The sequence below is a fragment of a genome, unplaced genomic scaffold (assembly GCF_019419815.1).
Source record: "Pyrus x bretschneideri cultivar Hongxiangsu unplaced genomic scaffold, Pyrus_bretschneideri_v1 Contig59, whole genome shotgun sequence".
NCBI classification, from domain to species: domain Eukaryota; kingdom Viridiplantae; phylum Streptophyta; class Magnoliopsida; order Rosales; family Rosaceae; genus Pyrus; species Pyrus x bretschneideri.
In genome coordinates this window covers 1,602,843-1,616,271 of record NW_025999797.1, presented here as the reverse complement: position 1 = coordinate 1,616,271, position 13,429 = coordinate 1,602,843, and the positions used below count along the sequence as shown (strand labels likewise).

The 13,429-nt window shown below is 37.4% G+C and overlaps 1 protein-coding gene across 1 annotated transcript; it reads left to right on the top strand.

Moving 5' to 3' along the window:
- The first annotated feature begins 7,239 nt into the window (after nucleotides 1–7,239).
- On the top strand, nucleotides 7,240–8,862 carry LOC103961588 (probable WRKY transcription factor 15). The gene is made up of 3 exons (XM_048571308.1): nucleotides 7,240–8,056; nucleotides 8,178–8,303; nucleotides 8,440–8,862. The coding sequence occupies exons 1-3, from the start codon at nucleotides 7,347–7,349 to the stop codon at nucleotides 8,597–8,599; spliced, it is 996 nt and encodes a 331-aa protein (XP_048427265.1). The 5' UTR covers nucleotides 7,240–7,346; the 3' UTR covers nucleotides 8,600–8,862.
- The last annotated feature ends 4,567 nt before the right edge of the window (nucleotides 8,863–13,429 follow it).

Genomic DNA, 13,429 nt, shown 5'->3' with positions numbered 1-13,429 from the left:
AATAAGTATCAAAAGTTACAGACATAACCTTCAATAAATAATAAAAAACAGTTCAATCTTAATCAACCAAATAAAGAAAAAAAAAACTTCAAAAACTCTAACTTTAAAGTTAATATATAGAATTATTATATAATAAAATTGAAAAAAAAATCGTTTTTTAATGTGTTGTTATTGGCACTCCCACTATCTTATTGTGCACTCTAAATTTTTGTATTTAGAAAGAAAAAAAATTATACTTATAAAAAGTACACTATAAGATTTTAACGTGCTAATAAAAGAATATTTTTTAATATATAACATTATTACATATAAATATAAGATACCAAAATTTTTTAAGGGCCCTTCAATTGGGGGCCGTGTGCAATTGCACATTTTGCTCCCTCTCAAAGCCGCCTCTAATCGTGACGGCAAGTGCAAGTGGGTCACTAGATAATTAGATGCCATAATTTTGACCATAGACGCATTTCATCAATCAAACACTTCAAGCATTCTAATCGATCACCAAATTGTTATCCCCAAAATACATGTTTTCTTCTTGTCTTCTTACTAATTTTGCGACACTTATTTTAGTACTAAACCAAAATTAATATTATTAGAGTGCGTTTGTTACATCGGACTATTTCAGACTGAATTAGTTTGAAAGACTAAGCTGGATTGATTTAGTGAAGCATTTGATGTAGTGTCAGATTTAGAAGCAATATAGGGACAAAAAGAAAAAAAGAACCTTTGTCAACAAAAATTTCTGCAAAATTTTCCGATACAAAGAAATTGAACCCAACATAAAAATTTTCTGCAGAATCCAACTACATCTAGCAAGCAAATTTTACCTTTTCAAAAAAACTTGATTCCAAACCCTCAAATTTTACATTCCCTAAACCAAAAATAAAAATTTTCAATTAATCAATGGAACCCAAGTTGAAAACCCTTCAAAACTTTCAATTAGGGACTCAAATTTTCATTGAATTAGAACAACCCAAATGAAAATCACATATTTTTCAACTTTCAAAACTCAACTTTTCATTAATTTTTCAACTTTCCTCATTTTCCGAACTACCCCTCTCCACTCCTCTCTCTCATACCTCTCAACCTGTCAAATTTCCCCTCAAACCCAACCTTTTTTCATTTTCCCCAATTTTGCTATTCAACCCCACCTTTAAAATTCTCAAGGTAGCATGAAGCCAAACATCGTCGTTTTCTAGAAATGAAGGAGAAAACATTGAAATTTCCACAGAGCTCGAAGACTTGTCATGTCACGCCCTGATCTCGACGTACGTCCAAGATTGACACGTGACGTCACCAAGTACCTGTATATCTAACATACCCCGCCTCCGGGATATGGACAAAGCACAACTCAAGATTCGAATTGCGTAGTAATTTTTTGTATACTTTATGGCTGCATCTAACCTCTCTGTTAGACTGTCTATGTACCCTCCGACGAGATCAAGTCATTCATAGTTCACCATTTGTTAAACTCTGAACTTTTGGTAAAACATTTCCTAGTAGAAAACATAGAGTACCACACTACACATCAACCATAAGCTAAACAAGAGTTGTCATCTTGTCATTCACACACACATATGCTTTCCAACACTATTCCACAATCACGTCAATTAATAACTCATACAATACACCAATACGCAAGGCTCTAGAGTGACACAGTTTGGTTAAAGCCTACATCTCTGAAGCTATCTCAATTTAGACCGAATCCAAGGAATCAACAAAGTCAAGGATGTGATTTCGAACCACTCGACTGAAATCCAAACCAAGACACGATTTTGGACCACTCAATGGAATCGTAGAGTAGAAGGGATTCTGGACTTCTTAAAGGAATCCGAGTGGATACGATTCCGAACCACTTAACGGAATCGCGGAGTATAATGGATATTGGACCACACAACGAAATCCAAGGTAGGATACAATTCCAGACCACTCTACAAAATTGCAAAGCACGAGGGATTCCAGGCCACTCAACGGAATCTAGACGAAGCAGGGAACCGAACCACTTAACGAAATCCTAGCAGAACCTAATTCGGACCACTTAACGAATCGAGCGGAAGTCCAAGAAACATATCAACAACTTAAAGAAACAAGACATGAATCAAAGTACTCAATTTAGAATGGCTTAACGAAATGAGAAATGAAACATGAAACGAAATATGAAACAAGTTTTGAAGCAACAAACCTTATGACAATGGGTTAACGGTCCACTACTATCCCTCACATTTCATCAAACAATTCAACAAGCAGTTCAAATCACATTTCACAAACATCTTTATTACAAAAGTCAAATCACATTTAATAAACATAGATCGATGGCTAAATATACAAAATCACATTTCAATAGAAATCACATTTATAAAATCAGATGATATCCACAAGGATACTAAATACGAAATCAAAGTAATAAACTTATCACATATATATAGACACTCACTAACCAATGTAGGCCCACTAGACTTCACTTAGTCTCTAGCAGTACTAATTTTAGTATTTAAGAACGATTCGAAACATGTTGACCAAAAGTCAACTCTCAGTCAACAATAGTTTCACAACCCTACGTAATTCGATCCGGAATATCCCACAGATTTTTGATCCGTAATTTCCAAGAGTCTCATTTATCTTCTAGAACAATATCCTAAAATTTAAGAACGATCAAACGGTCGGATCTTTGCCAATTACTAGAATTACGTGGCGGTCAACGATTAGTTTTACAAACTTAAAAATTCAATTCATCAAGATTCGTACGTTGGATTCTCAATTCGTCAGTTTCTTATGTCCTCAAATATTACGTGCTATAACACATTAAAGTTTGGCGACGATCCAACGTTCGGATCATCGATGGTTATAATGATCAAGAGGCGGACCATAATGAAACTAGGTTCAAACAATCAAATCACATCAAACAGATATCAAATCTGAAATCAAGACATCTAATTTATCTTAAAAAGGTATCGTCAGGCCCATTGGCCACAAGCCGCCACAAGTGGCGATTTCCAGCGAACGGAAACCCAGTTTTCCAACAAACTCCAAAAATTACCAATTTTCACATAATTGTAGAGTAATTCAAGGGGAATAATTTTCATACCTGGGTCAAAGTCCAATTCGGCTGGGAAGTGGCCTGAAAACACCTCGATCAGCTGGAAACCTTAGAAATGGGCATTCTCGATTCGACGCCAAAACGAACTCTAACGCCCCAACCAATGCTTGGGCTTTGTTCCAAAGGTTGAGGGCAGTCTATTGGTGGTGTTGATCGATGGAATTGGCTTCAGGAATGGCACATCGCCGCCATGGGATCCTCGGCGCCACTAACGTCGTTCTTCACGAAACTAGAGCCAAAACTCGTTGGGTTTGAGTGTAAATGTAGGAAAGAGGGTCGTGGAGTTGGTTCTAAGTGGTGGTTCAACGAATTTTGCCAAAAAAATCTATGATTTCACGTCGAAAATTCACGCAGGGACTGGGTTGGGTCACGTGGGTTGATAAGTGACCCAGGTTAGCTACCCTTCCCCTTCTCTCATTTCCCTCATTTTCCCCCTCATTGGCCCGTCTCTCCCTCTTTTCTCTCCTCATATCTCCATCCTAGCCATACACGTGGCACCAAATCAGTGCTCCAGCAAATCTGGAGCCTTTCAGGTAATGGTCAAATGATCATTTTGCCCCTATATTTGCTTGTTTATATCTCATTCATTATAACTCTGTTTGGCGAACAGTTTTCGCCAACACACTCATAAGGTCGAGCTCTATCCAAATATGTACATAAAAGTGACAAAACACATAGGAATTAAATACATCCTTGAAAAGTCCGTTTAGTTCATTAAGGGCATTTTCATCATTTTACTTATAAAAGAAAAACTACACGCCGTAATTATAAACATGTCGAAATTAAGAATACGATATACATAATTTTAAATAGTGAAATCCAGGGATAGGATTTCACATGTCGCTTATTTGGGTTCTTCAAATTCAATGAGATTTTTCAACTGGAAACTTGAAATGGAAGTAGGCGTCCGCCATGGCTAATATAAATGCCCATAAACCTTTATTGCAAACCTCTCAATCCGCTTCTCAGGAATAACATCCAGCGACAAAAGCGTCGCCAACTTCTTGATCTGCTTCTTGGCTGTGAGCTATAGTTGTCCCATTGGTTCGTGCCATGGAAGAACAAGCACAGTTGTCGGCCTTGCCAAGGTGACGGCACCAGAGAAGAAGAAGGTGTTGGCCTCATTTTCCTTTCTACTCCCCCTTAATACCAAAAGAAAGCTTGGGATTAGTTAACAATCTTTAGCGAAGCGTGGAGGGACTATGAGTTTAGGCAACTCCCATTTATTTAGTCCAAGAACATACTAAATGTAGGATTACAGTCCTACTTAAGCCAATCCAAGCCAATCCCTCCTAAGAAGGTGTAACAAACATACCCCTAAGTTCTATTAAAAAAATAATAGAAAAAAAAAATATTAGGTCCCCCTCTACACTCTGATCTCATCCTTCATATCTTCTGATCAAGCACCGCCGCTTGCTACTTTGTATCACTGTTTGCCTAACAACCTGGAACAAGCAATCACCAATAAAACACTTGCGTTAACTGCAAACCTATGAGACCCCTACCTTGTCATTCACATCTCACAGCCGTCAGTGAGAGCCAACAATTAAAACGACAATTTCAATTCACATGGCTTGTCCGCCAGTTGTAAGCGCATGCCACCAGGACTGCCCACCCTGCTGATCTCTTTCAATCTCAACCTAGGGGTTTGCATCACTAGCAAATTTCAAATTATTGTTGATATTTCCTTAAACTTTGGAAAGATTAGAAACTTTGGATTTGGATCTGAAGTATAATTGCTTAAAAGAGCAGAATTTGAGTCTCTAAGGGTTTGTTTAGTGTTGTATTAAATTTTTTTGATAATTTCTCAAAACATTTGTTAAGAACATATTTTAAAAACAATTGTCTTTTAGATCCAAAAACTTGTTTAGTATGAGCTTCAAAATTGTTTTCAAATTTTATAATTAAAAAAAATAAAAAAATATCTTACAACAACCCCCATCGATTACTACACAATTCATTTAGATAGACAGAGATATTTAAAGAGAAGGTTAGAGGAGATGAAGATTAGAGAGGAAGAGGAGAGAGAATGAGAGAGAAAGAACAGAGAAAGGAGAGAGAAATATGAGAAAGATTCAAAGGGACGAGGGGAGGAAAGAGAGATGAGAGAGAAATAGTAGACATAGGAAAAAGAAATAGGAGAGAGGTTCTAGAGGTGAAGGGAAGGAGAGAAAGAGAGAGATAGAAATAAGAGATAGCAGAGATGAGAGTTAACCTGACAATTTCTTACACAATCCGTTAACACGACACGTAAATGACACAAAATAACGGGTTTCAGGTCAACACGATAACTAATCGACACAAAAATAACAGGTTTTGGGTTAACACGATAACTAATCGGGTTGTTATCGGGTAACACAATAAGAACCGTTAATAATGGATCCTTAACAAGTTTACATGAAAGTGACACGCGGATAACCTGTTTCAACACGTTAAGAAAAAGTTATTTTGTTGATTTTAACTTTTTAAACTACTATAAAAACTTACTATAATGTACAATAGCCATAGTGTATATGTATATATTGTATACTAAATATGTATTATTGTATGTATAAAGTAATTTAAAAATACCAAAAACATTAAAAAAAAACTATAATAATTAATTTACAAGTGCAAAAATGTGAAAATATGCAAAGGCTCATGATCGCATCCTCTACGCTATGACTATGGGTACATTGTCGTATGAATTTTTAAAACCATACAAACCCTCATGAATAATATTTTTAAGGGAGTTCAAATAAATAAAATTCATAATCATTAATGTACAAGTCTAAAAAATGTGAAAGCATATATAAATGTGCAAGGTTCTTCAACCTTGAACGCAACTCCTCATTTTGTATATCCTTGAGCATTCGGTATTTTATAGTAATGTACTAATGTTTTTCCATTAGGCTCTTATTTTGGAGTATGTAATACTTGAAAGACAAATGTTTTTATTTATTTATTTATGTTTTGAAGTAAATATTTGTGTGACAATGTGATATGCATATACTAATTTAGTATTATGTTTTTTTTTTTTTGGGTCAAATTATGTTTTTCATTTTCATTATTTATTGATTTAAAATATATTTTCTTTAACCGTAACGGGTCGGGTCATATTACCTGATAATATTAATAGGTCAATTTTGAGTTGGGTCATATTACCTGTTTACTTTAACAGGTGTTACACGACACGATCCGTTAAGATATTGGGTATGACATGAAAATGACACAAACACAGAAAACACTACACGAATGCTAGATCTAGATGAGAGAGAGACTTGTAGGAGGAGGGGAGGTGAGAGAAAGAAAGATGAGAGAGAACGAGGAGAAATAGGAGAGGAATTTGGAGGGGAGTACATATTAAGAGTAAAATGTAGTGGGTTCGGAATTTAAAAACTCATTTTTTGTATTATTTAGAAGTAGATTAATTTTCAAGTTAGTTTTGAATTCAATTTTTCAAAACATGCCTAACAAACAAGTATTCAATTTGTAAAACTTAAAAAGTGTTTTTGAATCTAAAAAATTAGATTCAAGTAGAATACAAAACAAGCCTTAAGCCTTCTAATGATATCATCATATTGCAAAGGAGCCGATAATAAGGAAGGGGTAATGCTGGGGAGACTAAATTTGTAGATAAAGTTTTAAAAACTAAGAGACATGGAAATTAATGATTGGTTTATTACTTAAACATTGATAAACGTGATTATTCCTATTGATGACACATCATTTAGTTTGCAAATTTAGTCTCTTTAACATTATTGTTGCACTAGAATAAGCTCAGAAGACATTGACTGGAATGGGTAGAAAAGCTAGTAAAATGATGGGATTGTTATATTTTGTATTTCAGTTATGTTCTAATGGACTTAACAATGTCGCAAAATTAACAAGGAGATATAATGCTACATTCATCATCTAGTTGTATTATCATTTGTATCATTTCTTTAATAGATATAAGTCGTGCTAACGTACATAGATCTCATTTTTATTAGAGGGATAATATAAATTATAGTTTAAATAAATAATAAAAATAGTATTTTTGAATATTTTAGGGATAGCAAATCCGCTACCATCCCATATCGGATATTAAAAAACAATTATATTTTTCCATTCCTGTAATTGTACTGTGATACGTGGAGTAACCGTTTTTCTCCTCTTTATCAACACCCCTTCCCCCCTCTCTTTTACGCTTTTCCTTTTTCCTCTCCCCTCTCTGCTTTCTCTGTTCTGCTGCTTTTCCTTTTCCTTGTTATGCTCAAGAGGGTCAGATATGGCCGTTGATTTCATGGGTTACAGAAACACCAGCAGCAATAGCAGCTTCTCCGCCAAGTTGGAAGAAAACGCCGTGCAGGAAGCGGCTTCCGGCCTCGAGAGCGTCGAGAAGCTTATTCGGTTGCTGTCGCAGACGCAGCAGAACCAGCACCAAGAGAAGTATCCGTTGACGGCTATGGACATGGATTGCAGAGCCGTCGCCGACGTCGCCGTTTCCAAGTTCAAGAAGGTCATTTCTCTTCTGGGTCGGACCCGGACCGGCCACGCCCGGTTCCGGCGAGCCCCTTTGACTTTGACTTCCGGGTCGTCTTTCCAACCCCAATACCAGAGCCATAGCCAAGACATCGTCGTCAAGCAAGCTCCTTTAGAGTCCACCGAAGTTTACCATGCGACGCCGATCCAGCAGATCCCGCCTCCTCATCACCATCACCACAGTATGGTGCTCGAGAGCACTATGGACTCCTCTAACACTATAAATTTCTCGTATTCAGCTGCGACGTCGTTTATGTCGTCGTTGACCGGCGACTCCGACAGCAAGCAACCAATGTCGTCTTCGGCTTTTCAAATTACCAATTTGTCCCAGGTTTCCTCAGCCGGAAAGCCGCCGCTTTCCTCCACCTCGCTGAAGCGCAAGTGCGGCTCCGAGAACTTGGGCTCTGGGAAGTGCGGTGTTGGATCCTCCGGCCGCTGCCATTGCTCTAAGAAGAGGTGGGTCCCTTTCTCTTTCCAGTCTTTCTCTTAATCAAAGTTTAGCTTCTGATTAACTTAATTAATCCCTCTCTTAATCTGTTTACTAAATTGAAATTCTGGATTGTGGGTTTCGTTACAGAAAGCTGAGACAGAAGAGGGTTGTAAGAGTTCCAGCTATAAGCTTGAAGATGGCGGATATCCCACCCGACGATTACTCCTGGAGAAAGTACGGACAGAAACCCATCAAGGGATCTCCACATCCAAGGTAGAACTCCGATCCAAAGCTTCGATCGCTCGAGCTAAATCACTTCAGTTGGACTTTTTTGCCTCCCCAAACTCTGAACTATTGGGAGTTTATGCTCTGTTCTTCAGTTCTTGTTCTGATTTGTGTAAATTTTCAGGGGATACTACAAATGCAGCAGCGTAAGAGGATGCCCGGCTCGAAAACACGTAGAGAGAGCTCTGGACGATCCGGCAATGCTAGTGGTTACCTACGAAGGTGACCACAATCACTCTCTCTCAGTTGCAGAGACCTCCAATCTCATTCTAGAATCTTCTTAGATCATCAAAGTTGAATCTTTTGGGTTTTTTTTCCTTCTTTTTGCTTTGGGAGGGGAATTAATGGTAGTACAGTGATGGTAGTTTTACAGTTCCAACTCGGACTGACTCGGTCGGACTCAGTTCCATCTCGAAGGAGGTGATGAGTTGAGTCAAATTAGTTCATTGTGCTGTACAATATGGGGATTCCCTTTCTCTTCAAACAATGTGAATTAAATCTTATTTAAAACAAAAATAGAAACAATGATAGTGGATTTGGTATTATACATGTTGATTCGAAAACACATTGTCCTGCTTAACTAATTTAATCCGTATTAATAGTGATTAGTGTAATAGAGTGATTTGTGTAATTGATTAGAAAAAGAAGAGAGTGGGTGTTGGGGACTGTTCTTTCCAACTTGATGTTTTTGTATTTGGATTGATTGCTTTTACTTTGGTTCTTGTCTTGGATGGATCATGATGCCTACTTTTTCCCTCCATCACCCCAAGTTTAGGTTTTTTCATTTTCTTTTGAATAAAATAGTGTAGGGAAAGGTGAAAATTCAAAGAAATGAAAGGTACCGGGTCAAAGAATTGTAAAGAAGTGGACCAACATGTCGTATTTGTGACGGTTGACCAAAGGCAACTTTGGGGTTGGCAGGTTGGCTGGTTGGGAACGGCTAATTGGGTTTTTTTTTTCCAGCGAGGCTAATTGGGTATTGGTAGAGGTGGGATTATTTAGAGAGAGAGTGTTTTCTGTTTGGTTCCTGAGAAAATGGTTGGATGAATTTGGAGGGAATTAAGGAGAAAATTGTTGGCCTACAAAAGGGGCTGCAAAGTCCTTCAAAGACAAAAATGGTGTTTTTTTATATTTTGAACAAACGATATAATCTATTAGAAGGAGAAGGGGGACGAAATTAGTCTTACAACAGGCGAGCAATAATGTGATATAAATTTATTTTTGGTGAGAATCAAACCTAAAATCTTTCACTTACAAGTAAAAAAGAATATTATTAGACCGTGGTATTAAGTGACAAATATGATGATGGAGTTCAAGCTTTTGATGTGGGTCGGAAAATTAGAATCCAGATCCTCCGGATCATTTTTATGAGGATTCTAGAAATTCATGAATCATATTCGTTAATCGTACATCGTGCGGTTAGAAATTATTTTAATATTTTTATTTAAAATTAAATACAAACCGTACCTAATAAATACTTATCAAAAGATCCGAAGAGGATCGGTTGGGGAAAATTAAAGCTCAAGTCAAAGTTTGTGGGTGGGCAATTATTGTTATTTATTAATATATTTTTTGCAATGTCTTTGCCTCAAAGGTGGGGGTAGTAGTAGTGGGAAAAGTAATGTTCAAGTCAACATTTGTGGGTGGGCAATTCATCATTTTGACCACTTATGGGCCCCAATTGGTGTGGGTTTGCACTAGTTTGTTATTTGTTTGCATTTGGGATTGCCTAAAAAATAAAACCTCTATGTAAGTATCTATGGTCCCCAAGGTGCTCCATCGTTGTCAATTCCTCATCATTTACATGTGGCTAGCTCAAATACACAAGCTCAATCCCATAAATTTCAGGCACAAATCAGTCGACGTTATGACAAAATTCTTGAATGTGATTGTAAGATTGTCACATGATTGTAATTGTTTTTTCAAATTGCTTTGTAAAAAAAATATACTACACTAGTAATTGATAATTAAATTACAGAGTCTTGATTCATTCTAATGATCTTGTATAGGACGAGAGTAAGACTATAATAATAGTTAGATGGCCAAGTTTTTTAAGTAGTTTAGCTCACCTAAACATTCATTACTCTCTTGTTTTGTTTGGCTTCCACTTTCTTCTTTGCTTTTGTACTACACTAGTTCATTTCTTCAATATCAAATATCGATGTTCTTACAAATAAAATAAAATAAAACACGTTATATATACAGAAATGAATTATAAATGTAGCATAATGTTCCTAATAAGATAATTTTTAGAGAAAGACAATGACTTTTTGTTCCACTTATAAATAAGGTCTTGCACTCATAAATGATCTCTTTGATGGATAGATTTCTTCTTTAACACATTGCTTTTCAAGTTTAAACCTTTCTTATTTTTAGTGTAACTTAAAATTGCTTGAAATGAAAAACATAACAAAAAAGTCTTGCACAAGGGCCATTTATCCTCTTGAAGAATCAAAGATTACTTTTGGATTAGTTTATATGACCACCCATCTTATAAAAAGAATTAATAAGACCCACTCTTCTAAGACTTTAATGTTGAAAATATTCTTAATTGCGGTAAAACTACGGCACCTTCAAATTTAGGAGTGCGTTCGGTTTATTTTAGTTTGGTTCTCTAGTAGCAAAAATATGTCATCTTCAGTCCTGCCGAATTTATACTTATAAAATAATCAACACTTTTGATCAAAAACAAAAGCCGTTTCACGCCCTTATGAGGTTGGGAAGTGGTTTGGCCAATGGATCTCTGATACCTAAGTTAGTTTATCTAAAAAGAGTAAGTGTTCAGAGCTTGTATGCGTAGCAAAAGGCTTACCAAAATTTGGAGGAGATGGATGTATTTATAGGAGCAAGTGGCCAACCATAGTATTAGGGCTTTGCTATACACATGGCGGCATCCTATTGGCCAAGGTATGTCATCCAGAGGATGCGCGAGGAAATAATATTCCCAAGATATTAATTATGAGATAATATCTTGGGATAATGGTGAGAGTATCTCCGATTGATTGTGAGGATTCCTTGATGGAATTGATTTTCATTTGAGATTTTATTAAAGATAGGATTTAGAATTTAAGCCTATCTTTAATACCTTTGACTTTTCCATGCCACGAGCAGGGGAGTTTTGAGCATTCGTATTCCCCTGCTTGAACTTCCGAGGCTGTTGAGCATCGCGTGAGAATATTTGTGTGACCTGTCCATTTAATAAGGGCAATCTTGTCTTACTTGAGAAAAAAGTTCACGTGTCATCTTTTGGATCTTTGGGACTATTTTTGCCACCACAAAGGCCCAACACTTGCTAGGCTACAAGCAGAAAAGGGCAGTAAGTGTAGAAATCCCAAGCTACTTGGGTAAGCAGAGAGTTGTTTCCTAATTTGATGTAGTTCTTCTACTTAAAGGAAACCAATTGCCACCAAAACCTATTTAAGCCTGCCTTAAGTAGAGGGTTAAATAAATTTGGAGACCAATTTTTCCCAACAAGAAAGAGATAAAACCAATGGAAATTTATTCCCCCTTCCCTAGCCTTCTTCTTTGCCTGCCCTTGCAAAGAGTTGTTCATCGTTGTTTTTCTTTTTCTCTGTGCCGCACAAAGGTAAGAAAAGATTAATTTTCTTTCTGCTTAATTTTTTTCTGGAGCTTTGAGACTTGAAATATTGGCTCGGCGTGAGCCGAGGATAGGCATTATTATGTGGTGTTTCGTCGATGGTCTACGTGCGCTACTTCCTTATGGATCTTCCTTTGTTGGGAAGCCTTCGATTGCCCCCGATGATGACTTGTGGGTCTGTGCTGCCCTTCTTATGTCCTGCTCGTTCGTATTATGGCTACAGTACACACAGTTCGTTCTTGGCTGATGAGTTGGTTGCTCGTGGTTACGCTTGGCGTAGATTGCCAATTGATATTGAGTTTGAGCGTTTTTACTTCCTTTTAGATTTGATTTTGTTGGGCGATGGCACCTTGGTTGTCTCTAGTGGTAGTTTGCAAGTTTGTGCTGCTTTTTCGGCTGGCTACGTTACACGTCGTTTGTCTCTAGCTAATGAGCAGGTTGATCGTGGTTGTGACAGGCATTGAGTGCCATTTGAACTTGAGCTTGAGAATTCTTGAGTTTCTTTATGTTTCTATGTTGCATGCTCTGGTATAAGGTGGAAGAAACTCCATGCAAGCCATGTTGAGAATGAACACTGTGCTGGATTCGGGCCTCGAGTGTTCGTCAAAGTGTGGACCACCACCATGGACGTGCACTCACCTGTTAGCCTTCTGGGAATGGATAGTTTTCTAGTGCTCTAAGGTGGGGAGAAAATATTTTCGCGGGGGTTTATAAGGGAGTGCACTGCCAGAACGCCTTGTTTATATGGTTAAGCGATTTTTTGTGGGAAAAAATATTATCATCAGTTATGTCCTGCTTCGGGACACCTTGTCAAGAGTGCGTTGCTTGTTGATGTGCACGAGGAGTTGACTTGTCAAGGTAAACTGTTGTGCGAGGGTGCTAGTCAAGTCCGTAATTTTTTGGGATATTTATGGATCGCCACTAGAAGTTGAGCAGCTCGTCTAAAGTGCATCTCCATGAGTGGTGGAAGTGTAGTGAACATCAGGCGCGAAATTTGAGCCTAAAGAAGTCAAGTTTGCAAAAAAAAAAAAAGGTCAAAAACACTGAAAATGGGTGTAGAACGCCAAAAAATGGCTAGAAATGGTCGTCGATATTTTTTTCAGTTGGCCGATGGTTCAGCTAAACTGATCTGGAGTTGGTTTAGACCGGTTTGGGTCCTAAGAGACACGGATCTAGGTCATAGGGTGGGCCTAACCCACCTTGCTACAAGCTGGAGCACCTGGCTTTCTAGGCTTGCGTGTGGGGAGCAGTGTTCTAAAAATTGGCCTAGGCGCTAGGCAGTGAAGGCCTGTTGCGATTTAGTGCAAATCGTTTCGAAAAATCGATCTGGAGCTAGGGGATCGCCTAGGAGGTCCTAGGCGGTTTGGTTTTTTTATTTTTTATTTTAATATTAATTGTGTGCTTTTTTATTTTTTTTTATTTATTTTTTTTCAGTTTCATGGTGGTATACTTATGGAAATGGTATACCTAATTTGCAAAGGATGGATTTATTACAAGTTCATCCGATTGTGAAATG

Coding starts and splice junctions, on each gene's coding strand:
- LOC103961588 (XM_048571308.1), top strand. CDS start 7,347: ATGGCCGTTGATTTCATGGGTTACAGAAACACCAGCAGCAATAGCAGC. Junction 8,057..8,177: donor TGCCATTGCTCTAAGAAGAG/GTGGGTCCCTTT, acceptor GTTTCGTTACAG/AAAGCTGAGACAGAAGAGGG. Junction 8,304..8,439: donor AAGGGATCTCCACATCCAAG/GTAGAACTCCGA, acceptor GTAAATTTTCAG/GGGATACTACAAATGCAGCA.